This window comes from Equus caballus, chromosome 22 (genome assembly GCF_041296265.1).
Source record: "Equus caballus isolate H_3958 breed thoroughbred chromosome 22, TB-T2T, whole genome shotgun sequence".
Lineage (NCBI taxonomy): Eukaryota > Metazoa > Chordata > Mammalia > Perissodactyla > Equidae > Equus > Equus caballus.
Window position 1 is genome coordinate 7,211,588 of NC_091705.1, and position 23,389 is coordinate 7,234,976.

A 23,389-nucleotide genomic window follows, 5' to 3' on the forward strand; every position below is an offset into this window, starting at 1 on the left:
TTTGCTATATGTATTACATGCACATGAACATGCATTAATTTTATAATGAAAAACAATTAAGATTTAAAACAACTTATTTGACAAGTGAAAAGCAAATTAGATAAATCACTTGAATAATAATTTTAACAGGGCTGTTTAGCATTGATTTGACCAAGCCTATAAAGTTTGATTCTATTTGAATTATTTGGAATTAGTAATTGCTCTACTTACTTTCTGCCTTGTTTCTGAAGTCCTTTCTTAAAAAATTACAAACTTATACAAATAACAGTTCATAATACTTTATTATTCTCTTCCTCCATAGAAAAAATCAAATACATACAACTGGGAAATAATTAATTCTAATATTCTTCATGCTTATAAAAATAACTAATATAGACCTATATGACTGTTGAGTTGTGCTGCCCAATATGGTAGCCAGTAACCACAGGTAGCCATAAAATTAAAAATTCAGTTCTTCATTCACACCAGCCATATTTCAAGTGCTTAGCAGCCATGGGTGACTACTGGCTGCCTTACTGGACAGCAGATATAGAATATTTCCATCATGATATAAAGTTCTGTTGGACAGCACACTGGCCTAGCGTATATATTTTATATTCTTCCCTCACCTACCATCTACCAATGAATAATAGTCCAAAGTAAAAGTGACTCAACTTGAAATTATAGACTAGTTTGCTTAGTTGGATTACCAGAGATAGCATGGCTCCATAAAATTTACTCATCACCAAACTAAGATCAGAGGAGTTTCATAGAAGAACCCCACATAAACTATTCCCTTAAACCATCAAATCAAGGATGCTCATGGTTCTTTGTTTCTCTGTGGATCATTTATTAAGCATTAAGGGTCCTTCACAGGTTCCAGGGAATACCTCTTCTCAGGTGAGCAAAATACCTTAATACCAAATGGAAATCAACTGTAAGATCAGGACTTCACTCACAATTTGATTTTTTTGTTGTTGTCATGAGTCTAGAGCCCCACGGTTTGTTTTGGTCCAAGTTTATTTCTGTAGGGTAAATATCCATTTAACTATCATCAGAGGTGCTGTCTTTTTAAATTATTGTCTCTTTTTTCCTTCAGTTAATATCAGAATGAAAACTGTGCTATGGGAGAAAAGTTTATAAAGGGTCTCCTTATTCTGATGAGGCAAGGAACACTTTTATGTTTCAGCCATTGATTGCAAGCTTAAAAAATCAATCTCTGGCTATTAGGACATAATGCAAAGTCTGTATTTAAAACAAACTGGTTCCTTCGCCCCACTTCTAACTCTCCTCCCATTCAGTTTTCTCATTAAATAAGACAAGCACCTCTGTGATGGGCCAGGTCTCAGGAAGGACAGATAATGTTCTTACCATTCCAGCTCTCACTGTGGTTGGAAGAGAAACCCTGTGTAGTTTTGGGTCCCAGATTCTTCTGTATTATACATATATATGCAATACTTGAAAATGATCTGTTTTAAAGCACTAGTGTCATCAAATGCTAACTCTATAGAGGTGGCCACAGAATTTATCTGGTTCTTAATTGGTTATTGGGCTGAATTTTATTTTACCGATTCAATTTATCTCAAAATAACCCTCTGATGGTTGTCCACTTAGAGTATTTCCAAACTGCTGTTTGAACTCAGGCCTCAGTAGTAGCTAACCTTGAATTCCTTTCCCTTGATCCTATGCTTTTGGCCTGGACACAGAAACTTTTAAGTGCCACACAGTGAAAATACAACAGCTGAGATGCTAAAAAGCCCTACATCTGACTTCTCTGCAACAATACATCAAATAACCTTGTGTTTTCTATATGGCTAAAGATTGAGACTGAAAGTACTATTAGAGCTGAGGACAATTATAATGGTTTTCGGCTTAGTTTAGATCCATTACACCATGATTTTTAGAACAGAATAAGGAAAGGGAACAAATCTAAAACAGGACAAGAAAAATGGCACTCTCCTCCCCCATCAACTGTGAATAGAGGGCAATGGACCATTTTTAGTATAATTTTAGTTAAATAATATGTATCTAGGGGCAAATTCCAGCAAATAATACAATTGAGCCACAGAGTTAGACTTTTAAGACTTTAACAAAGAAGGACCAGTGAAAATATTCCCTTTAGAATGAGAATGATAATACTTATGCACTGAAAACATATCCTTGACAACTGTCATCATTCGGGTTTGAGGTTAAGTACAGTGGCATAATCCTCTGGAAGAATATTTCTGACACAAAAAGGAATTAATAGTGTGTGGAAAAGGGATGTTCCACTCTCTTCCGCATCATGCCCCAAGTTTGTGTACACTCTCCTGCAATTCCTGCCTTCCCCACTTTCAATTTCTTCTCAATGAAACCACTGAGAAAAGAGAAAACAGAAATGGTGATAGTGAACCGGATATAAAAAATTTGCAATGAAGACTTTAATAAATAAGTTTAAAATGGGCATTTTTAAGCTCTAGCCACTATCACAGTACTTGGTAAACATGGATTTCTTGGCTTTTTTCCTTGAACCATCAAAAGTCTTGAAAGCTTCAGAAGGCGGTCCTCCAGAACTTCAAAGTATTTTATTTATTTAAGAGTAGATTTCACTACTAACCTTACCTGCTTCATATTTTGTTGGCTGCTCTACCAGTATAAATTTAGTGTTCATAGATAAAAAAACATATTTTCACAGCAGCAAGTCTGTATCCATTACTGTGAAGTTGGCTTTCCAGGGAATTTGATGTTCCATCACGAATTAAATTATCTGCTCCCAAAGTAACTTCATTTGCAAAATGTCAGTAAAGTTCACAGCTCTCTTTTAAAATTCAAGCCACTCTGTCATGTAAATACAGTTAGATGGTGAAATCTCACCACCTTCATGGCAGTCATCAAAAACCTTTAAAAAAGCAAAAAGTTTATATTCAAACTGAAGTTTTAAAATTATTAACATTATAGGTAAGGTCTTAAATGTCATCTACCATTAAAATTTAACAAAATATCTAAAACTCAGGTGTCTATTTAAAGTGATATTGAAAACAAAACGTTCAAATTGAAAGAAATTAAGACTGTATTTAGGATCATACTACAATAAGACAATCTGTGACCCTAAAGATAGTTAATGAGAGACCTTTTACTGTAGCATTAAGATGACCATGTTCACCTGCCCACTGGCCAAAAGGCTATTAGCAGGTAACAAAGGAATACAGGAAGGGAGAGCTATACGTATGAATGACTTCATTTTGAGTAACAAAATGTTTCATGTTTAGCTACTTTCCTTTTTGTGAAAGGTGCTAAACAGAATTCCAAATATGCTAGCCTTTTTTCTACGAGTTGAAACCAGAGCATGGAGTGCTTAGTCATATAGACAAGGGCCAGTATAATGAAATAAAACATACCTAGCAGTCCAAAAATATAAATGCCATGAGGGCTGGGATAGTGCTTACAGCACACAGCTGTCACTCATAAACTATCTGGAAAGAGTGCGGGGACATGCTGCAGGGAAAAGAACATTATCTCTGAGTTTGAATCCTGGTTGTTACTTCTAAGTTGTATGCTCTGGGTCTTCCTTAGCCTAAGTTCCCTCATGCTGAAGGGAAATGCCACTAGCTCCAAGGGACAGGAGGAGGATTAAATGAGACAACATGAGAATCATCAAGAACATGTCTGGCCCATGGTAGGTTCTCAATGATCTCTTGATTAAATGATTAGCTCTCATCAGAATCGTCCAGTTCAGGGCCAAGAGCAGAGCACACAAATTCCCTTAACCCTGGATATTCTAAGAAAGAATGTAAGGCAAAGATTTGTTCATTAAAGGTCCATAATTAAGATTACATGGAGGTTTGAGCAGCTCTTGGTCAACGCTGAGAGTTTGAGAAAACTGGAGTGTGCCTGCTGGCACAATACATGGCATTTGCACTTGGTGGCAGTCAAGTATAAAGTGAAGCCACTTTAACTCACCGGGCAGAGTCCACAGGGAGCCCGGACCAAACCTGTGGGCGGGATGATTGGATTGACTGCCCTATACAGTTTCATGTGTCCGTCTACACTGCCAACTGTGCCTTCTTTTGCAGCAATGATAGTCATCTCCACTTTCCCATCATAAATGAGTGTATTCAAGATGGTTTCAATGTCCTCCATGGACAACTCTACCTAAAAAAGGGGATACATTAGAAAGCAAACAAAATGGACAAGCAGACATCCTTTTGGAGGGGATGGTAAATCGAAAAGGTTCACAATTCCCTGGTGAAATAGGGAAGCAGTCTGCTGGAGAGTAATCAAAAGCACAAAGAGGCTGAACAATGGCCCAAGTTAGCACAAACCACTGAAATGCAGGGGACAAAATTCTAACCTCATGCTCAGTTTCACATTTTCTGACATCTTTATCGTCCTAAGTAAAATCTAGAAGTCTTTTAAAGTAACATTTCTTTGGTAAGAAATTGATGGAGATTTATTAAATGCTTGAGCAGAAACATACTTTACATATCAAAGAGTGCAAATTCCTAGTTTTTTATAAATGAGAAATCTGGGGCCCAGGAAATGAAAACAACTTGTCCAAGAGGCCATTTCAGTTTCTTCTCTGACTATGAGTAGCATCCAGTACAGTGTTCTTATATATAGGTCTTCAAAAGAATATGCTGATAACACCACTTACATCTCATAAGTAGGAAAACACCAATAAATGACACCTGATGTGATAACTGATGTTTGGCACTTATGTTGAAATGTCCCTAAGAAAGTCAAGAACTTATCAGGAGACTTGAATTTTGGCAGTGAAATGCGCTGCCAGGCCTCCACTCTGCTGCTCTATATCCCAAGCTCAAGTATATACAGTTCAGACAGTGCCCGACGGCAATGATCGCCTTTGCCTAACTGGCTTATAACAGTACTTTCTCAAAGTGGGTTCTGCAGAATGTTCACAGGTATCACCTGAAAAAAGGGTCTGGGTCAAATGTTTGGAATACCTTGAAAACTATATCCCTATGATGAAGAAGTTGTTTTAAAAAATAAGATGAAAAGTAGAAACTGGGTTCCAACCTTACTGATCCCCAATTCACAGATGTATTTCCACACTTCATGTGACGAAGCAAATGAACTATTTCTTTGTATCATCGGATTCTGTTTGCTTTCTCGTGCTGTTTCTGCCTATAAGGGTAGAAACATAAATCTCAGCAAGAATACTGGTGTTTTCTGAATACAATTTATGCAGAGTGAAATCAACAGAACATATTTTGTTTCATAAAAATTACTAATTCAATATTTTCAATTCCTATAAAATATGACATATAAGATTAAACATTCTTTATGAAGAAACTTTTTAAAGACAAACTTGTATTGCTGTCTCCTCAATTATGCCTCACCTTGCTTTGTAGGAATTTAAAGCACTGTTGGTTAAGCACCTCTACAAATTCGGATTCAAAATCCTGGTCACTGTACCAGGCTCCACCAGTCACAGACCGGTCCGGCTGCAGGTTATACAGCATATACACCTTCTTTTTTGAGGCCTAGGAAAAAACATGCACAGCAGATGTGGTTCTAAGGTAACAGTGTTCCAAAATTAAGATTTAAAAAAAAAAACCCAAACTATATTTTAGAGCAGTTTTAGATTTACAGAATTATTGTGAAAATGATAAAGTTCCCATTTACCTTATGCACAGCTTCCCGTATTATTAACATATTATGAGGGTACATTTATTACAATTAATGAACCAATACTGATATATTATTATTAAAGTCTATACTTTACTCAGATTTTCTTTTTTCCCCCTAATGTCCCTTTTCTGGTCGAGGATCCTATCTAGCATACCACATTACATTTAGTTGTCATGTCTCCTGAGGCAAATTTGGTTGTGACAGTTTCTCAGACTTTCCTTGTTATTGATGAACTTGCCATTTTTGAGAATTACTGGTCAGGTATTCTGTAGGATGTCCCTTAATTGGGATTTGTCTAATGTTTTTCTCATGATTAGACAGGAAAAAAGACTACAGAGGTAAAGTGCCCTTTTCATCACATCATATCAAGGGTACTTGATCATCACCAAATGATGATTATCATCAATACGACTTATCAACGTTGATGTTAACCTTGATCACCTGGCTTGAGGTGGTATTTCTCAGTTTTCTCCACTGCAAAGTTACTTGTCCCTCTGCCCTTTGCATATGTGGAAGGAAGTCACTATGCACAGTCCACTCTTGTGGACTTAAGTCCCACTTGGACTTATGCTCCACCTCCTTGAGGGTGGAGTGCCTACATAAATTATTTGGTATTCTTCTGCACAGGATGTCTGTCTATTCTCCATTTATTTATTTATTCAAATATTTCTATCAGTATGGATTCATGAATATTTATTTTATTTTATTTTTTTAAATATTTTATTTTTCCTTTTTCTCCCAAAGTCCTGAGGTACATAGTTGTGTATTTTTAGTTGTGGGCCCTTCTAGTTGTGGCATGTGGGACGCCACCTCAGCGTGGCTTAATGAGCAGTGCCCTGTCTGCACCCAGGATACGAACCGGTGAAACCCCAGGCTGCCAAAGCAGAGTATGCAAACTTAACCACTCGGCTATGGGGCTGGCCCCTGAATATTTATTTTATACTTTGGGTTAAGGATATAAAGGACTCCCTACACTTAAAACTATAAAACCTTGCTAAGAAAAATTTTAAAAGACCTCTGATACTACTTTATTTAAAAACCTTGAAAACATCATGCTAAGTGAAAGAAGCCAGACAAAAGACCACATATTGTATGACTCCATTTATATGACATCCAGAACAGGCAAATCTACAGAGACAGAAAGTACATTAGTGGTTGTCAAGGCCTAGGGGCAGGAAGGCTGGGGAGTGACTGCTGGGGGAATCACATTATGAGGTGATGAAAACGTCTAAACATTAGCATAGCATGATGGTTGTACAACTTTGTGAGTATACTAAAAACCACTGAATTGTACAACAAAAAACTGTACAAAAAAAGGGATAAATTTTATGGTATGTGAATTATAGCCATATATTGCTTAACAACATGGATATGTTCAGAGAAATGCGTCATTAGGCAATTTCGTCATTGTACAAACGTTATAGAGTGTACTTACACAAACCTGGATGGTATAGCCTACTACACACCTAGGCTATACGGTACTGCTCTTATGGGAGCACCATTGTATATGTGGTCCATTGTTGACCAAAACATCATTATGTAGTGCGTGACTGTATGTCTCAATAAAGCTCTTATTAAAAATAAAGATGTAGAAGGGAGACTGGCAAAATGAAGCGAGGTGATGGGTACATGGGGATATGTTATATTATTTTCTCTGCTTTTGTATATATTTGAAAGTAGCCATTAAAAACTGTGGAAGAGAAATAATATTCTAAAATTAGGGAGTGATATGATATCAATATAATTTGGTAAATAAAATCACTGATGAACATCAAATTCTTAATTACTGAAACTGTGTTCAAGGAAACTTTAGGGAAGTCTCAGCTCTAATGCCTATGTCAGTGAGGTGAGCGCAGATGTCCCTGATGGAGCCAGCTCTGGAGCATGGAGCCCCAGAAGAACGTGACAGGCGTAGGGTGGGATGAGGAAGAGGAGAAACACCATGTGCTGGAACAGATGCTCCACCAGGGCAGAGATCTTCCTCTGAGTTGTTCACTAACGTACCCCAAGCACCCAGAACAGTGCCTGGCACACAGCAAATGCAAAATAGGTATTTGCTGAATGAGTAATCCAGAATGGCAGGGTGAAGTAAATTAACTTACACACCACAAAATCCAGGAAAAATGTTCATGATTCCAAAAATCCTTTACTGAAGAGAGTTAAGAAGTTTTAGATTTTTAGTGGGTAAGACACTAAGAATTAACCAGGCAGTGACATATCTAGGCAGCATCTCCAAACCAATCCAATATGAACTAAATTTTTAAAAATCTTTTTGACCAGTTGTTTTAAATCACGACATAGCTTAAACGACAATATAAACTTGAAATATAGTTGGAACAATATATGTATAGTGAACATTTGGGGGAAGAAAAGAAAACTACTCACTGCCACAGACTTAACAGCTTTGATAAGCTTTTTACTTTCCAAATTCTTTAGAATTTTGTTAATTTCTGTTAATGGCAAGTTACTCTTGTATCGGATATCTCTGCTCCATATTCCTATAAGAAAGTCAAGTAAAATAAGTTGAATACTAAAGGACTTGTTTTATCTTGTTGCTTATATCTCATTCCAAAACTAGCAATATATATATATATGTATATATTCCTACAGCATAGCTGGAATCCTACTGTGGTACCTTTTAAAAAAGAGATGAAAAGGACATTTCTATAATGGAAGAAAAATCTTAAATGTTATTTAATTAACTTATATTGTTTCCTCAATCCCCTCATGCACCCCAAACTTGTTTTCTGTTGTTTTCAGTTTAGATTGTAGATGTCAAAAACAAACGTAAGTTTGGGTCAGGACCAGCTGCCATCCTCAACGGAGAGCAAAAAACCCTTTATGTGAGACTGAATGCACATATATCCATTACTCATACAATACTATATTTGGGAGATGGAAAGTGGAAGATTGTGGTTCTTACAGCCACTAAAAGCCCTGCACAGGAAGCTATGATTTCTCTTTTAAAGAAGGACATAAGCATTAACCGTGGAAAGTAAATTTTATGTAAAAATATTTTGCCCTATTTTCTTCCTAAAGTAAAGGCATAATGAAGTAGGAAGAATTTCTTAAAAGTAGAGAACTTTTTATGTCTACTTTTAAAATGTTAATTTAACTTCCTAACTAATAAATATGAGAATTATATGATTTTAGATTATATCATAATTGTTAGCTAACATCAATGACTCAAATAGATCCTAAATTGTAATAACAGCAATTTAGATATGGTTCTTCAAGGGGGACAGGAGAGGAACTAAATAGCTGTGAGCGACCTATGTCAGACACCGCCACACTGCACTAGGTATCCCTCTGGTTTTTGCAAAAACCAGAGACGTTATTATCCACAATTTACAGCTAAGATGAAGAAACTAAGGCTTCCAAAGTTTAGAAAGTGAGGATTAAAAAAAAAAAAAAAAACTTTAAGTTTTAATTTATTTATTTTTAGAGAAGACATTCACATGGTTCACAATCAGAAGTTTCTTTCCATCCCTGCCCATAGCCATCTAGTTCCTGCCTCCTTTGAGGCAACAATGGCATTACTCTGGGTGTCCTTCAAGCATACGTACATTATATATGTATGTCATATTTTCCTTTCCTTTTAACACAAATGGCGGCATCCTCTACACACTGAGCTATACCCTGGGAAGCCAGGATCTCAGACCCTTCCCAAAGACAATGTTTTTTCTGCTTCTTCCTTCACATGCTTACCTTTATTTCCTGCATCCTCTATGATTTGATATACTAGTTTTTCTTGGTTATCTGATCCTTTCATTTTACTGCAGGGGAATAAAATAGAATTAAAGAGGCAAAGAGGTATAGGATAATCTAATAATCTAGATGACTACTTAAACGAATTAGCAGACAAGGTCACCACACTGACTTATTTACCAAAAGAAGGGCTTACCTTAGAAAGAATGAGACAGGGCTGAATGTACCAGAATGAAAAGATGTCCAAGATACAGTAAGTGAAAAAAACAAGTTGCAAAACAGTATGGATAGCATGATCCCATTTTTGTTAAAAAAAAAAAAAAAGAAAAGAGATTATATATAAATATATAGTATATAAATATATAATCATCTATATGTATTTATATATACCAAATTATTAAGCACAGTTATCTCTGGGAAACAGAACTCATGATGGGAGGTGGGGATGATATGTAAGACCAGTTAATAGTATGCAATTCTATATTGGCTTTTTTCCCCCAAAACATGTATTACTTTTGTAATAATTAAAATTTTCTTAGAATAAAAAAAATTAGGTGCTTACCCAGCATTCTGAGAATCCTTTATTCTATACAGAAGGCCTGTATTGCTCCGTAAGAGATCCAGTTGACCCTAAAGTTTTGTTTTATAGAAAATAGCAGTGAATTATTTTGCAGATATATCAAATCCAATGAAAATGTTAATGCATTCTTTAATATTTTACACAGAGTAAAATATCCTACCTCCCAGTTATTTGTCAGTTCCTTACTTGAGACTTAAGATTTTGCCTACATATCATGTGCAATGTACTTTTCAAAACTTAGCTCTTTATCTCATTATTTTCCAAAATATTAATACCTAACAATTTCCTATATGCCAGATCCTCGCTTGGCTATATGATCAATGAGTAAGGAATTTTAAACAGGCAGCTTTAGAATAAATGAAAATCCATATTCAAATTTAAATAAGTTCAATAAATATATATAATAATACAATAAAAATTAAAATATAATTTATATAAATAAGTTCAAATGAAAGCTAAACATGCATAAATATTCTATAACATGATAGCTAAATAAAATTTACAAAGTTAATAGTGACATTTACTCATATGATTTCTATAGTGTTATGTGAAAATTAGGCAGAAAGGTCAACCAATGAATAAAAGGCCTGTGGTGGTTTTGTTTTTATATAACAAATCAAAAGTAAAACAAAGCATGTCTACCATGCTTCTGAATTTCCTTGGGTCTGAATTTAGAGCATCCAGACGGCTGTACCACTGGACTTCTGGCAGTTCCGGGAAGCCACGACTGAGAGAGGCCTCATTCCCGTGAGTTAAGACTGGGCAGACCCATGACTTGAAAACAGGTTTTCATATGGAGGAACAGCAATACCCGCCCTCCCTCCCTAGACCCCACTAAGTGGAAAATCCAACCACAAAATTCAATTTGGAGGCTCATTCCGTTGTTTAATTCAGCTATGACCCTTAAATGAACACCTGTGCTGTAACAGGTGTTTGGGGGGACAAACATGAATTGTGAAAGAGAATCACACAGCTAACTTCAATATCATCCGGTTGGCATTAAGATAGGGGTAAGTAAAGAGTGGGAGATGCTCTCAGAGAAGCAGCTTTGGCCCAGCCTGGGGGGTCAGGGAGGCTTCCTGGGGATGATAGCAGAGTTGAGTCTTGAAAGGTAATGAGGAGTTACTCCTTCAGTTCGTCAAGAAGGGCCTTCTAAGCAGGGAAGACAGCAGGAACAAAGGACCTGACGCATGAAACAGCATGACGTGGCCAGGAACCAAAAACAATCTGTTCCCTTTAAAACCCAACTTTTGCGGCAGAGTGGTAAAGGCAGATGAGGCAGGTGAGAAAGGTAGGGGCTCAGTGTGGTAAACCCAGGGGTTTGGACTTGAATCTCTAGCACTGAGCACAACTTTCAGTGGGAAAGTGACTTGGCCAGATCTGTATTTCAGACAGATCAGGCTGGCTGCTCTGAGGCAGACAGAGCAAGGAAAGCCAGTTAGGAGGCACGGCAACAGGCCAGGTAAAAGCCAGAGCCTGAATACATGCAAGGGCAACAGGAATGGAAATGGGGGACAAATCTGAGAATTGTTTAAGAGTTAAAATCACCAACATTTTGTGATTTATTAACAATTACTCCTTGCTTAAAATTCTTCAGTAGCTCCACCACTTCCTATAGCCTATAGGACTGGCGGGAGGTGGGGTTGCAGAGGTGGTAAAAGAGAGGGAGGTGCTGAGGATGATTTTCAGACAGAAAGGAAAGGGCTGAAAGGGTGGCCAGAAGACAAAAAATATTTTCCATTGCCACATCCTTCCAGCATCCCTCCCTCTACTGTTCCTGGGGCTGAAACCTTCACCACAGTGAAGAGACTAGAACTCACCAACATTCCTTTTTTGCTTGGGCTAAAACACGGATGAGCAATCTGGCCCACTGAGCTTTTGCAAATAAAGTTTTACTGGAAAACAGCCATGCCCATTTGTTTATGTATGGTCCATGGCTACTTCTTGGAGAGTTGAGTAGTTGTGACAGAAACCATATGGCCTGTAAACCCTAAAACATATACAATCTGGCACTTTATAGAAGGAGTTTGCCAACCTCCGTGCTAGAAGGTTAAAGGGAGTGGTTTAACAGAAGGCTCACCTGTCCTCAAATCGCCATATCCAGAGCCATTAGAAATCCAACAAAGCTTAAAAAGCAAATGGGCCTTCACACGAGTCCTCAGTCCTCCACCTAATTGCTACTACAACCAAACTGAACACTCTCAGGATATAGGATTTTGATGATGTGGGAAAGGAAGGAGAAAGAGGTAGATTTAGAGCACGGGGCACCATTAGGTGGGATGTTTTTGGACAAGCGGGAAATGACACTAGGGCCCCAGGAGAACAGAAGAGGTAAGAGCAGGTAGAAGGTTTCACTGAAAAACCCCACTGCCGTGTCACTGGACGCAGAGCCTGCACTTCCTCCCAGAGGCCTAGCACTGATGACATTGAACTGGACTCATTCCTGCCTCCTGAAATGCTCAGAGTGAGAACGTGGAGAGTAATACCCTAATGAAGTGACTCTGTGATGACTCTCAGCAAAATCAGGGGGTAATATTTCACAGGGAATGGCCCCACACTAGCAGTAGAAGCAAACAGAAGGTAAGAACAGATACACCTATGTGTACTTACACATCTTAATGACAATTAGATTAATAAATACAACAGTTAAAAGAAAATACATTTATGTTACTCATCTTGTAAAATGACGAGTAATTATTTCTTCTTTCCTCAGTTTAGGCTGTCTGAGCTGTTTCCTGGTTTGCAGTCTTATCAAAGTCACAATCTAACACACTTTTGAATGGTTTCATGACTACGTAATAGGAAGTAACGACAATCAAAACATATACATAATTATGTTAACTAGCTGGATTCACCTTACCATGGACAACAGTCTATTGATGGCCACTGCCCGTTGCTGGGCTTCTATGTGAGGCATTTCATTCTGAATTACTTGGTCTGTGATTCCATGAGGGAACTGGTGACATAATTCTATAATTCTAGGAACAAAGGCATTAATGATATTATTCATGTTTTTACCTATTTCAAGAGGCAGTGGGGGGAAAATACAAGCAAAACAGTTTGAAATTGTGCCTTTTTTCACATTTGGCAGATAATCTGGGTTTCTATGATGGTTCTGAATCAAAGCATGTTAGAAATTGAGGAAGATTCTGAAATACACGTTTACATTATTACTGCTATTTAAGGGAACTATTCCTTTTCCTCACCCATAGGAACTCTAAATTAGAAGAAAAGTCAAATGAAAACAGAAAAAATATTAAAGCTGAGGCTTCAATTTTCTCAGATCGAACAAGTATGACAAAGTTAAGATACAGTGCCTTGGGTAGCCACGTTTGTAAGCAGGAGGCAAATTGGATGTTTCCGGTGGGAAGCCAAAATTTGTTATGACAATTCATCACAACTGGGGCCGTTTTGGGGATTATCTGTACCAAACAAAAATAAGCCCAAATCCTCACCTTGTCATAGGATCATCATATGTGTTATTCCTAACAGTTTGAGAAAGTTGGGGTCTTTTAAAACTATGTAGTAAGGGGCCGGCCTGGCGGCGTAGCGGTTCAGTCCCCACGTTCCGCTTCTCCGCGGCCCGGGGTTCGCTGGTCCGGACCCTGGGCGCAGACATGGCACCACTTGGCAAGCCATGCTGTGGTAGGCCTCCCACATATAAAGTGGAGGAAGATGGGCACGGATGTTAGCTCAGGGCCAGTCTTCCTCAGCAAAAAGGGGAAGACTGGCAGCAGATGTTAGCTCAGGGCTAATCTTCCTCAAAAAAAACCCACAAAAAACTATGTAGTAACCTAAAAATTGCAGTGCACGGATAGAGAATACAAAATTAGAAGAGGCTTTAGATGCCCTAAAATCTTGACCTAAAACTGCATCAAAACCGTTTGGCTTATGTTGCTTCGCAACCACAAACTGCTCCCTAAGTTTGCTCAAACATTCTGTCGTGGGAGTTCCCTTAGTGACAACAGCGATCCTGCATCAGAACATGTATCCGCAAGTGTTACAGAAAAAACGCGGAGTCCTCTCTGAGCGTCGATTACCTTAACGTAGCAAGGAAGCGCATCACCACAAGTTCCCGAACAGCATCGGGGCAAGGTAAGCAGCACAAGGTTGCAAATGTCAAACTCGTTTTGAACTTCTTAAGAGTTCTGCTCCCTGGGGACAGGAGTGGGGGGTGGTCCAAATCCCGCAATCCCTTTCCTGTGCGCTCGTGGAACTTGCTCCGGTATCTACCGAGGGGCCCAACAGAATTGGTCTGGCTGCGGGGGCTCCCGAGCCGGGAACCGAGCCTCTCTCACTAGTTTACCTGTTTTCTATTTCCACCGGATCCGCGTCGGGCGGCTGCACCTTCACTTTCACCTCAGCCATGAGGGCGCAGTTCCCGGGAGACGCAGGGACTGGCCAGAGAGCGAGCCGGGGAAGCAGGGCACTCGCGAAGACAGCACCTGGCCCGGGCTACGGGCCTTCTTCCTCTTGTCGCAGCAGGTCCTTCCTTGTCTGTCGCCTTTAGGTGGCCAAGCCGCGCCTGAAACGCCTTGCTCACCCGCGCCGCTAACTTCTTTTTCTTGTTTTCCAGAATGTCAATGCTTGTCGGACGAACGAGCCTGGTTCTCTCATTCTGAGTCGACACGCCGCCTTTAAGCACGCTCCAACCTCTGTGAAGGCATATTCTCGGATGCCTACGGAGAAGCCTCAGGAAAGGAGCTCCAGGCTGGTGCCGTTCTTCCGGCCAGGCGGCAGGGGCGGAGCTGGTTGCTAGGAAGCGGGTTTCCACCAATCACCTGCCCAGCTCTCAGTGGGCGGGGCGCGGCTCGCAGCGTCTGTGGTAACCCGGACAGCGGTGAAGGAAAAGGCCAGAGGCCGTGAGAGGTGCGTTACCTGGCTAGGGGCGGCGGAGGTGTCTCGGGGGTCCCGATCCGGGTTCCGGTGGCCAGAGGAGGAAAAGGTGGAGGAGGGCCTCCTTCACACCGCTTGAAAGGGAGCGGACGTCCCTAGCTGCCTCTGATGGGCGGGAACGGGAACGAGACGGGGTTCCGGATCCGGGCGGTGAGAGGGTAGTCTGGGCGGAGGGAGTAGAGATGTGGGCGGTGCTGTGGACCCCATACTGTGGCTGGACGTTGCCGATCGGTCTGCTTCTTGATCCCCGTCGCTTGGGGCCCACTGACTGCCCCAGCCTCGTAAGGGCAGCTCCTAGTTGCCGCGCGAGTTATTCCCCAACTATTTTTATTTTGAACTAATTTTTCAATTATTTTTACTTTAACTGCCTCTGACTTAAATGGAAAAATGAGGAAGGACACCCCGCGAGTACAGCCCCTCCCCGCTTCGGTAGGGGCTGTTACTCTACTATCAGTATCTACAGTTTAAATTCTTAGCCTTCTACCTGAAACTATTCAACCATTAAGTTCACTCCTTAAATTTAGTTATCCCGCTTTTGGGAATACAGTCTGTGACAAAGTTCAAACCCCAAGATGTTCAGTGCAGCATTATTTAGAATTGCAACGACCAAAACTAAAAAGAAACTAGTAATAGCCTAAATGCCCAACCACAAATTGATAAATAAATACGTAGAAAATTGTAAATAATAGAATGAGGGTGCAAGAAGTACGCTAAAAAAAAGTTGAATGAATGTTTAGATCACAATTGAGTAAAACCCTACGTTATCTATAATCGTTGAAATTCGAGAAGGCCATACAGAGATAGAAATAGTTGCTGTATTAGGATAAGGGTTGCTTTTTTTCCTCTTGAATCCTTTATGTATTAATAATTGTGATGCCCTCCTCCAGGAAAAAGATCCGTAAGGCCTCGATACTCGTACTTAATTATTTAAATAGAGAAATGGAGTGGGAGACTTTTGTGGTTGTTGCTCACTATTTCGATCCGTGCTGGCTTTCTGCTGAGGCTGGTGCTCTGCCATCCATCTAAAGTTTCTTTGCAGCTTTCAAATACGAGAACCATTTGGCCACAGCTGCAGGGCTTTGAACTCGCAGCTTTCCCAAAAGAGTTGGCTCGAAATTAACGTTTCATGATACATACAGCGTTATTTCTGTTCCTCTTGTGTGATGATTTGCCCTGAAGCCAAGAGAGGTGGCACACTAATAAGAGGCAGGAAAGGGTGACAGTGATCCAGAGGGAGCTCAGATCACATCATTAGTGATGGTCTCTGTTCTGACATATTCAGTTAATTTGCCCATTTAAAATAATTCCATTTCCCCATCCCATTCATTCATGCTCTTTTCCCAGAAGGTAAGTATTTACAAAATCAAAACTCCACACAAGACCTCAACAGCAAAAATAGAGCTGAAACAGCAATTATTTCAATTAAAAATTGAGTAATATTTGTAGGTAGTATATTAACAGTAGTCTCTTTAGTTTTTACTAGTTTTACTGTATTTAAATGAGGTGCTTCTCTTCAGCTTTTCTGTTCCAATATAGATGCCCACTGGAATTTATTTTCATCCAGTTTTTTTAATGTAAGGAGAGAAAATGACTGCTGGTTCAGTGTGTGTCCCTCAGATCATACCTCTGCGAGTGCCTCAGCCCGGAAAAGCCAACCATGAAATTGATAACAATACACTTGTGGAAATGAGATCGGGTGAGAATCAAATGTACTTGAAATCATTTGAAATAACATTATCATACTTTTTATTTTCATCTGGTTGTTGGTTTACTTCTTTGCATGCTTTCTGTAATCAGCACCTTAGGAAGTTTGTAAAACTTCCCAAATTTGAAACAGTGTCATTCCTGATGGTTTTTAGAGTGGTGTGTATCTAGCTTACAAAGTGAGCTCTGACCCGCCTTTCATTTGTATAGATACATAGTTGCAGCAATGCCTTAACTCAGGTTAGCCAGGGTAAGATGACCTGTGCTTCCCCAAACTTTCCCAGGAGTCTCATTATTTTTCTGGGATAATAAATTTGATCTACTAACACAGGCTTTCCTGGCAGACAGGTTGGAGATTGAATCTTGGCTTTGACAACTTCTAGTGACTTTCAGTACTTCCTTAGCCTTTCTGAGTCTCAGTTTCCTCATCATTAGACAGTGATGATAATATCTACTGCTTAGAGCCATTATAAGGATTAAATGAGCTGATATGTTATGTGAGATGCACAGGGTCTGGCACATAGTAATGCCAAAACAAATCTTAACTATTATTACAGAAATAATTCAGTGCATATATTTCCTGATAATGCCAGGAATATATATATACACACACATATACACATACATACATATATATATACCTACATACATATATATAAACATGTAATTAACATAAGGAGAAAGGAAAGTTTTATAGATAAAACATATGAACAAATACTGTTTAAAAAACGTTGAGATTCTAATTAAATATTTAAACAACTGATATGTGTAAAAACTATTTATCTGTATTTATGGTGACCTCTGTACTTCCTAGACTGAGAGTTCCAACTAAGACTATGTTATATTATACTATATTTCCCTTTATCTTAAAAGCTAATATTTAAAAAAACTTTTGAACCAAATTACAAATTTTAATAAATGTGGCCATAACTCTTAGAAGAAGTTGACTGATTATTGACAAATGATGATATAAATGAGAGGGTATCCAAATTCTCTAATATTTAAAATACTTAATAAATAAAGAGATTCTACAATTCAATAACAAAAAGAATAATAACCCAATAGAAAAGTGGGCAAAGGATGTGAAAGGACATTTTATAGGAAAGGAAATATAAATGTCTTTTCAAGGTGTGAGAGTAAGTTTCTACCCCCCCCCACCTGCTTGCTGAGCAGACTTTACCCCCTGCTTTAGTTACTGTGTCACAGTTAATCACCACTCGACAAAACGTATATACTTGTTTGTTTGTTTGTTTACTGTTTATGTGTTCTTCCTAAAATGGAGGCTCCATGAGAACAGGGACTTTGATTGCTGGTCTATCCCCGGTGCCTAGAACAGTGTCTGGCACATAATAGGTACTCGGTAAATATTTGTTGAGTGAATGAATGAATCTTACTCAAAATGCAAGAAATGTGAGTTAAAACTACAAGATACTTTTTTTTTTCAACCTAAGAGATTGGCAAAAATAAAAGAAAAATTGATAACACACTATATGGGTAAACAGGCACTTCCATGCATTGCTGGTAGCAGTGTGAATTGTTTCAACATCCATGGAGGGAATTTTATCAATATTAACCAAAATTACAAATGCACCTATCTTTTGACTCAACAGCAGTAGTTTTACATATTTTACATATATGAAAAGAACTTTTTACAAAGTTGTTTATTACAATGCTTGTAATGGCAAAAGAAAGAAAAGGAAAAAGAAAAAGAAAGCCTAAATTTCCTTCTGTAGGGGATTGGTTAAATTATAGTTCATCTATGTAAAGAGAGAGTACAATGCAGTCATAAGAAAGCATGAGGACACTCTTTATGTACCAACATGGAACACTATCCAGGATAGTATTGTTCACTGAAGAAAGAAATGCGTGGAACAGGGTATGGCATGCCACCATTTCTGTTAAAAGAGAGGGGTAAATAAGAATATGTACATATATGCTTGTATGGAAATAATATATTTTTGGAAGGATACTCGAGATACCCTTGATTGCCTTTGGCCAGCTGATATCAGGGGTGGGAGGGAGAGTTTTAATTATATGTATATCCTTTTTTGACCTTTTTTAAAAAATTGAGATATAATTCACATATTAGTTTCAAGTATACCACATAATGATTTGACATATGTATATATTGTGAAATGGCCACCACGATAAGTCTGGTTAACATCCATCACCTCACACAGTTACAGATTTTTTTTCCTTGTGGTGAGAACTTTTTGGATCTACTCTCTTAGTAACATTTTTGACCTTTTGAACATTGAATCCCATGAATTTATTATCTTTAAAATTTTTCCAAGAAGTGTAGGAATCATTTACCAAGTCCAAATAAAATGTAATTAAAGCATTTCTGAAGCAATGCTCAAAAAATTAAAAGTTAGCTTCTGCTTTCTAAATGGGTTTTTAAACCACCCTGTGCTCTACTCTGTTTGTATCAGCATCCCATTGGAGGGGCGAAGTAGCATCGTGGTTCAAGAGCATGGGCTGTGGATCAACCCAGCCAAAGTCAAACCACAACTTTGCCGTTATTTAACAAATTTCTTAAGCTCTCTGGGACTCAGTTTCCTCATCTAAACGGTGGGTATAAAATAGAACCTGTCACATAGGATTGTAAAGATGAAATGAACTAATTCATCTAAAGCATAGTGCCTGGCACAAAGAACTCAATTATTGTTAGATGTTGTTATTCATTTCTACAATATATTAAAAAAATCTCATTAAGTAACTGACCCACGAGTATTATTCAGGGACTTGTTACTTTAGTGTTAATTACGGTTATCCTGTTTGGGTTTTTCAGATACCCCAGATGTCAACATATATTATACCCTGGATGGCAGCAAACCTGAATTTCTGAAGAGAATTGGTTATGGTGAAAATAATACATTTAAGTATACGAAGCCTATTACTCTGCCTGATGGAAAAATACAAGTGAAAGCTATTGCGGTCGCTAAGTAAGTTAAGAGCATGGTGATTAAAACAATTTATAATGACATTATGCTTTCATTTTATTTATTTCTTCCTTTGAGAATCAGTGCTGGATTAGAAGGGCACTAAAGAAAAAATTATTTTAATTTCATTGTGTATCTGTAACTTTTGTGTTTTATTTGTCTTCTATTGAGGTGTAGTATAAAGTGCACAAATCATAAGAGTACAGATCAATGAGGTGCTATATATATTAATACTATTTTTATTTTGATTTTCACGTTGGGATTTTGGGAAGAGCCTTTTTGAGGTTTGGGACCTCTGAAGAGATTCATCTGGCTCTGAAGAAAACATTGTTTTCAGTGGATTGTTCTTTTATTACCCAGGACACGGCCTGTAACCATCACTATCATTCTGTTTTATATCATGTTGACTTATTTGGCCTTCATAGCTCCTGTCATTTCCATTTGTTGGACATTAGCTACTTTATTCCTTTCTTTCTCCTTTCTTTCCTGCTCAATGACTGTTTCCACTTTTCAAATATAGAAACACCACTTAATTTGGAAACTTTCACCTTCTGTAGTATAGAAAAAAACTCAAATGCTTTACAAGTCTGTGTGTCTGCGATAGAGGAATTATTTTGTGCAGCAAGACAGGTTAGGCCACGTTTTTGGAACACTTTTAAGCCCTAGACCAATCCCTGGCTGGCCCAGGCACTTTAAATGCAGACTCCCAAGGCTCCCCTCACAGCTGAGCTGCTGCGTGGCTTTTGAGGAGAGCTACAAATTCTACACCACACACGATAGCTTTGGCATTTGAAAATTTAAAAAAAAAAGAATGAAAGATGAAACAGAACAATCCCGTCATACACATTATTATTCCTTAGTAAATATTGGAATTTGTGGCTTTTTCCCACTTGCCAAACCACTCCTATCAAAACCAGTCATCTTAATTATCATTAAAAATTAACATGCTGAATAGTCTGGTGCCTAGCCCTGTAAGGCAGGCCCCTTGATAAGCTACAAGTGGTAGTAAAATGAAATAGTAGTTAATGACTAAACTACACAATTTAGGGCCAGCCCCGTGGCCGAGTGGTTAAGTTTGTGTTCTCCGCTGCGGCAGCCCACGGGTTCGCAGGTTCGGATCCTGGTCACGGACATGGCACTGCTCATTAAGCCATACTAAGGCAGTGTCCCACATGTCACAACTAGAAGGACCCACAACAAAGAATGTGCAGCTATGTACTGGAGGGCTTTGGGGAGAAAAAGGAAATAAATAAAATCTTAAAAAAAGATTTAAACTATATAGTTTAGAGGAGTTAATAAAGCTTCCAAAAGAGTGTAAAAAATGAGGTCATTCTTTACACCTCTCACCATCTTGCTCTGTGCCCACTATGTGTCCATACTGGAAGCACTGTTAGTATTTCAGGTGTGCTCAGCTTAGGGAAAGTATTTATATAAAGTTTTTTTTTGAGTTTTCAAGCCAGAAAAATTAATGCTTGTATACATTTGGGATAAAATAGTTCTTTATGGAAATTATACTGCTTTATTCAAGTCTGTTTCTAGATACTTAAGGTACTTTAGTTTCTTAACAAGGAGAAAAAAAGATTTTAAATGAGACTGTCAACAATTAAAGGCCATTAACATATTAAGAGGAAAAATTATCGTCGCGAAGTTTTGAATGACATAGGAAAATATCTATGCTAAAATAAGTGAAAAAAATGTGGATATAAGATTACATCATATTATTTTGACACTATTTAAAAATGCACAGGGACAAACTAGAGAAGGCTATGACCAGAGCTGACAAGGTGGAGCTCCTGATGCTGGTGAAGAGTGAGTGGCGCGCAAGGCGACCTCTGTGCACAGGGCCAACAGTCTCCCCCTTCTCTGAGCCAGACTGTCAGGGACGCTGTGGATGTCTTTGGAAGGGATCAGGTTGAGCGGCAGCTCCAGTCCCTTTCTGTCCCACCTCAGTTTGCAAAACTCGTTGACATATTGTTATTCTCTATTGTAAGCTTTCTCTTTAGTTTACTTCCGATGATCAAATGTAAGTCATTTGAAAACAAAATTTAAAAAATCCAAACCTTAACAGTCATTGCCTCTGGTGATATAGTGATGTTTCTGTTCCCTTGACAATTTTTATAGCTTCCAAAATTTGACATGAGCATTACTCTTGTAATGAATAAACATAAATAATAAGTAAAGGGTCTCCAAAATTATTATGTAACCATAATAATTCTCGATCTTGGCTGCTGAATCAGTTAGCTGTTGCTGCATAACAAACCACTCTGAAACTTAGTACCTTAAAAGAACAATCATTCTATTTGCTCATTTTGTGTGGGTCAGCATTTTCATGTGCAGTCAGTGGGGCAGTTCTGCTGATCTTGCCTGAGGTCGCTAATGTGGCTGCAGTCATATTTTGGCTCACTTTGACCTGGATAGTCTGAGAAAGCTTGACTCATGTTTCCAGTGGTTGGTGCTAGCTCTTGGCTGAGTCTCCAGCAGGGTACTCTGAGTTGTTTCACATTGTGTCTCAGTCCGAAAAGCAGTAAGAAAGGTCAAGCCCCAAAACTCAGATGTTTTCCTAGTCTCTGCTTGTGTCATATTTGTTAATGTTTCATTGGCCAAAGCAAGCCACATGGCAACACCCAAAGTCAATGTGTGAGGGGATTCTACAAGGGCACTGGGGCACAAGGGCGTGGATACAGGGAGGCACGATGCACCAAGGACCGCTATTGTAACGATCTACCACAGGTGCGCATTACAATCACCCAGGAAGCTTTGCAGAATCTCCATACCTAGGCCATAGGCCAGACCAACTAAGTAATAATCTTATGGGGTGGGACTCAGATGTCGGTATTTTTAAAGTTTCCGGGTGACTCCAGTAGGCAGCCAAGGGTGACAACTGACATAAACTAAGGGACAAAAAAAGTTTCCATTTAAAGAAATTTGACCAACACAAGTTTTTGGAAATATATTTTTATTAAAATGTGATATTCTAGAATGAAAGGAAAGAAATAAGGGCATTGTCCTGTATGTGCTTTCATGTGCCCATATATATGTCCGTGACTTTCACATCAGAGAATGTCAGTAAAGAACACAGGTGGACAAAGGGGCCAGGAACTTGGGAACATCCCAGCAGGAGGAGGGGGTTTTCAGGTTTTGATGGTGCGTACTGATGGTCTAGTGCAGCGTCTGTAAACTTTCTGACATCTGCCTTGCCTCTTTAAAAGCCTCCTTTGTGGTGAGGAACTTCCTGTCTCCAATGTCATTTTGTAGTGTTTTGACAGTGAACTTACATGGTTCTCTCTTCGTTGTCAGTGACCTTAGATGGTTGTTGTCAAGACAAATCAAGCCAGGCTGAGGTAAAAGCTGCCTTGAACTGAAGGTAGGAGGGTGGGGGAGTCAGGGTCCTCAGAAAAATCATTTTTCTGTAGCAGAACCATGAGGTACTCCCCAGTTTTGCAACAATGGTTGATAAAGCAAATTTTTTGACAAGTCACCAGGGCATTTCATGGGCATCCATCTGCAGCTGTTTGGAGTATATAACATGCCCTAAAAAAATTGTGTTTGTGTGGAGGAAGGATCCAGCTGTCATCTCCATAGGCGGCAACAAAAGCAAGGAAATCAGTGCTTTGAGAGCAGTAGCTTGGAGTGTGGGAAAGAGGATGGAGTTGACCTGCAAATCTGGATTTTAATCCCAGTTCTATCGTTTACTCTTTGTGTGACCTTGAATAAGTTTCATGGTCTTCTGATTCTCAGTTTCCTCATTTGTTAAATGAGGTTAATAGAACTTACTTGGCAGCCATTGTGAAGATCAGAGGTAATACACTTAGTATATACTTGGTATGGAACATGTAGTAGCTGTTATTATTGTTAAGTTTCGTTACTCAAATTTTTAACGAAGGGATAAAAGATTGCTGTTGTGAGACTCGACTCAAAAGTCATGCCTCATATTTGAAAAGTTTATGCC

The 23,389-nt window shown here is 38.8% G+C and overlaps 2 protein-coding genes across 31 annotated transcripts in view; one reads left to right on the forward strand and one right to left on the reverse strand.

Annotated features, from left to right (window-relative positions):
- Window positions 1-262: 262 nt before the first annotated feature.
- POLR3F (RNA polymerase III subunit F) lies at window positions 263-14,353 on the reverse strand. 18 transcript variants are annotated; one of them, XR_002802780.2, is made up of 11 exons: window positions 14,205-14,338; window positions 12,759-12,876; window positions 9,881-9,948; window positions 9,515-9,535; window positions 9,319-9,386; window positions 7,996-8,108; window positions 5,319-5,462; window positions 4,996-5,103; window positions 3,919-4,110; window positions 2,581-2,857; window positions 263-2,335 (listed from the first exon to the last, which is right to left on the reverse strand). XR_002802780.2 is itself a non-coding variant. In XM_023626062.2 (10 exons), exons 1-10 carry the CDS (start codon window positions 14,264-14,266, stop codon window positions 2,780-2,782), a joined length of 972 nt encoding a protein of 323 aa, XP_023481830.1. In that variant the 5' UTR covers window positions 14,267-14,338; the 3' UTR covers window positions 2,378-2,779. The 18 variants fall into 18 exon arrangements, 10 of the variants coding, with proteins under 10 accessions (XP_023481830.1, XP_023481833.2, XP_023481832.1 ...); XR_011430716.1 differs by lacking the exon at window positions 14,205-14,338 and adding an exon at window positions 13,354-13,625; XR_011430718.1 differs by lacking the exon at window positions 9,515-9,535.
- A 258-nt stretch (window positions 14,354-14,611) lies between these two features.
- The window catches only part of DZANK1 (double zinc ribbon and ankyrin repeat domains 1), an 89,857-nt gene continuing 81,079 nt past the window's right edge, over window positions 14,612-23,389 (forward strand). For 3 of the 13 annotated variants that reach the window (XM_023626050.2, XM_023626058.2, XM_023626057.2), the window contains exons 1-3: window positions 14,629-14,767; window positions 16,312-16,490; window positions 19,290-19,443. In XM_023626050.2, the coding sequence (XP_023481818.1) occupies window positions 16,382-16,490; window positions 19,290-19,443 (263 nt within the window). In that variant the 5' untranslated portion in view covers window positions 14,629-14,767; window positions 16,312-16,381. The other 10 variants (XM_023626053.2, XM_070247077.1, XM_070247079.1 and 7 more) reach the window with 8 other exon arrangements.

What these genes read in the sequence shown, in the direction of transcription:
- POLR3F (XM_023626065.2), bottom strand. Translation starts at nt 13,517, where the DNA reads ATGTCTGCGCCCAGGGTCCGGACCAGCGAACCCCGGGCCGCGGAGAAG. An exon ending in TATGATGATCCTATGACAAG is followed by an intron (nt 12,877 to 13,353) that starts GTGAGGATTTGG and finishes CTTTGTTCCTAG; the next exon opens with AATTATAGAATTATGTCACC. An exon ending in TCAATAGACTGTTGTCCATG is followed by an intron (nt 9,949 to 12,758) that starts GTAAGGTGAATC and finishes ACAAAACTTTAG; the next exon opens with GGTCAACTGGATCTCTTACG.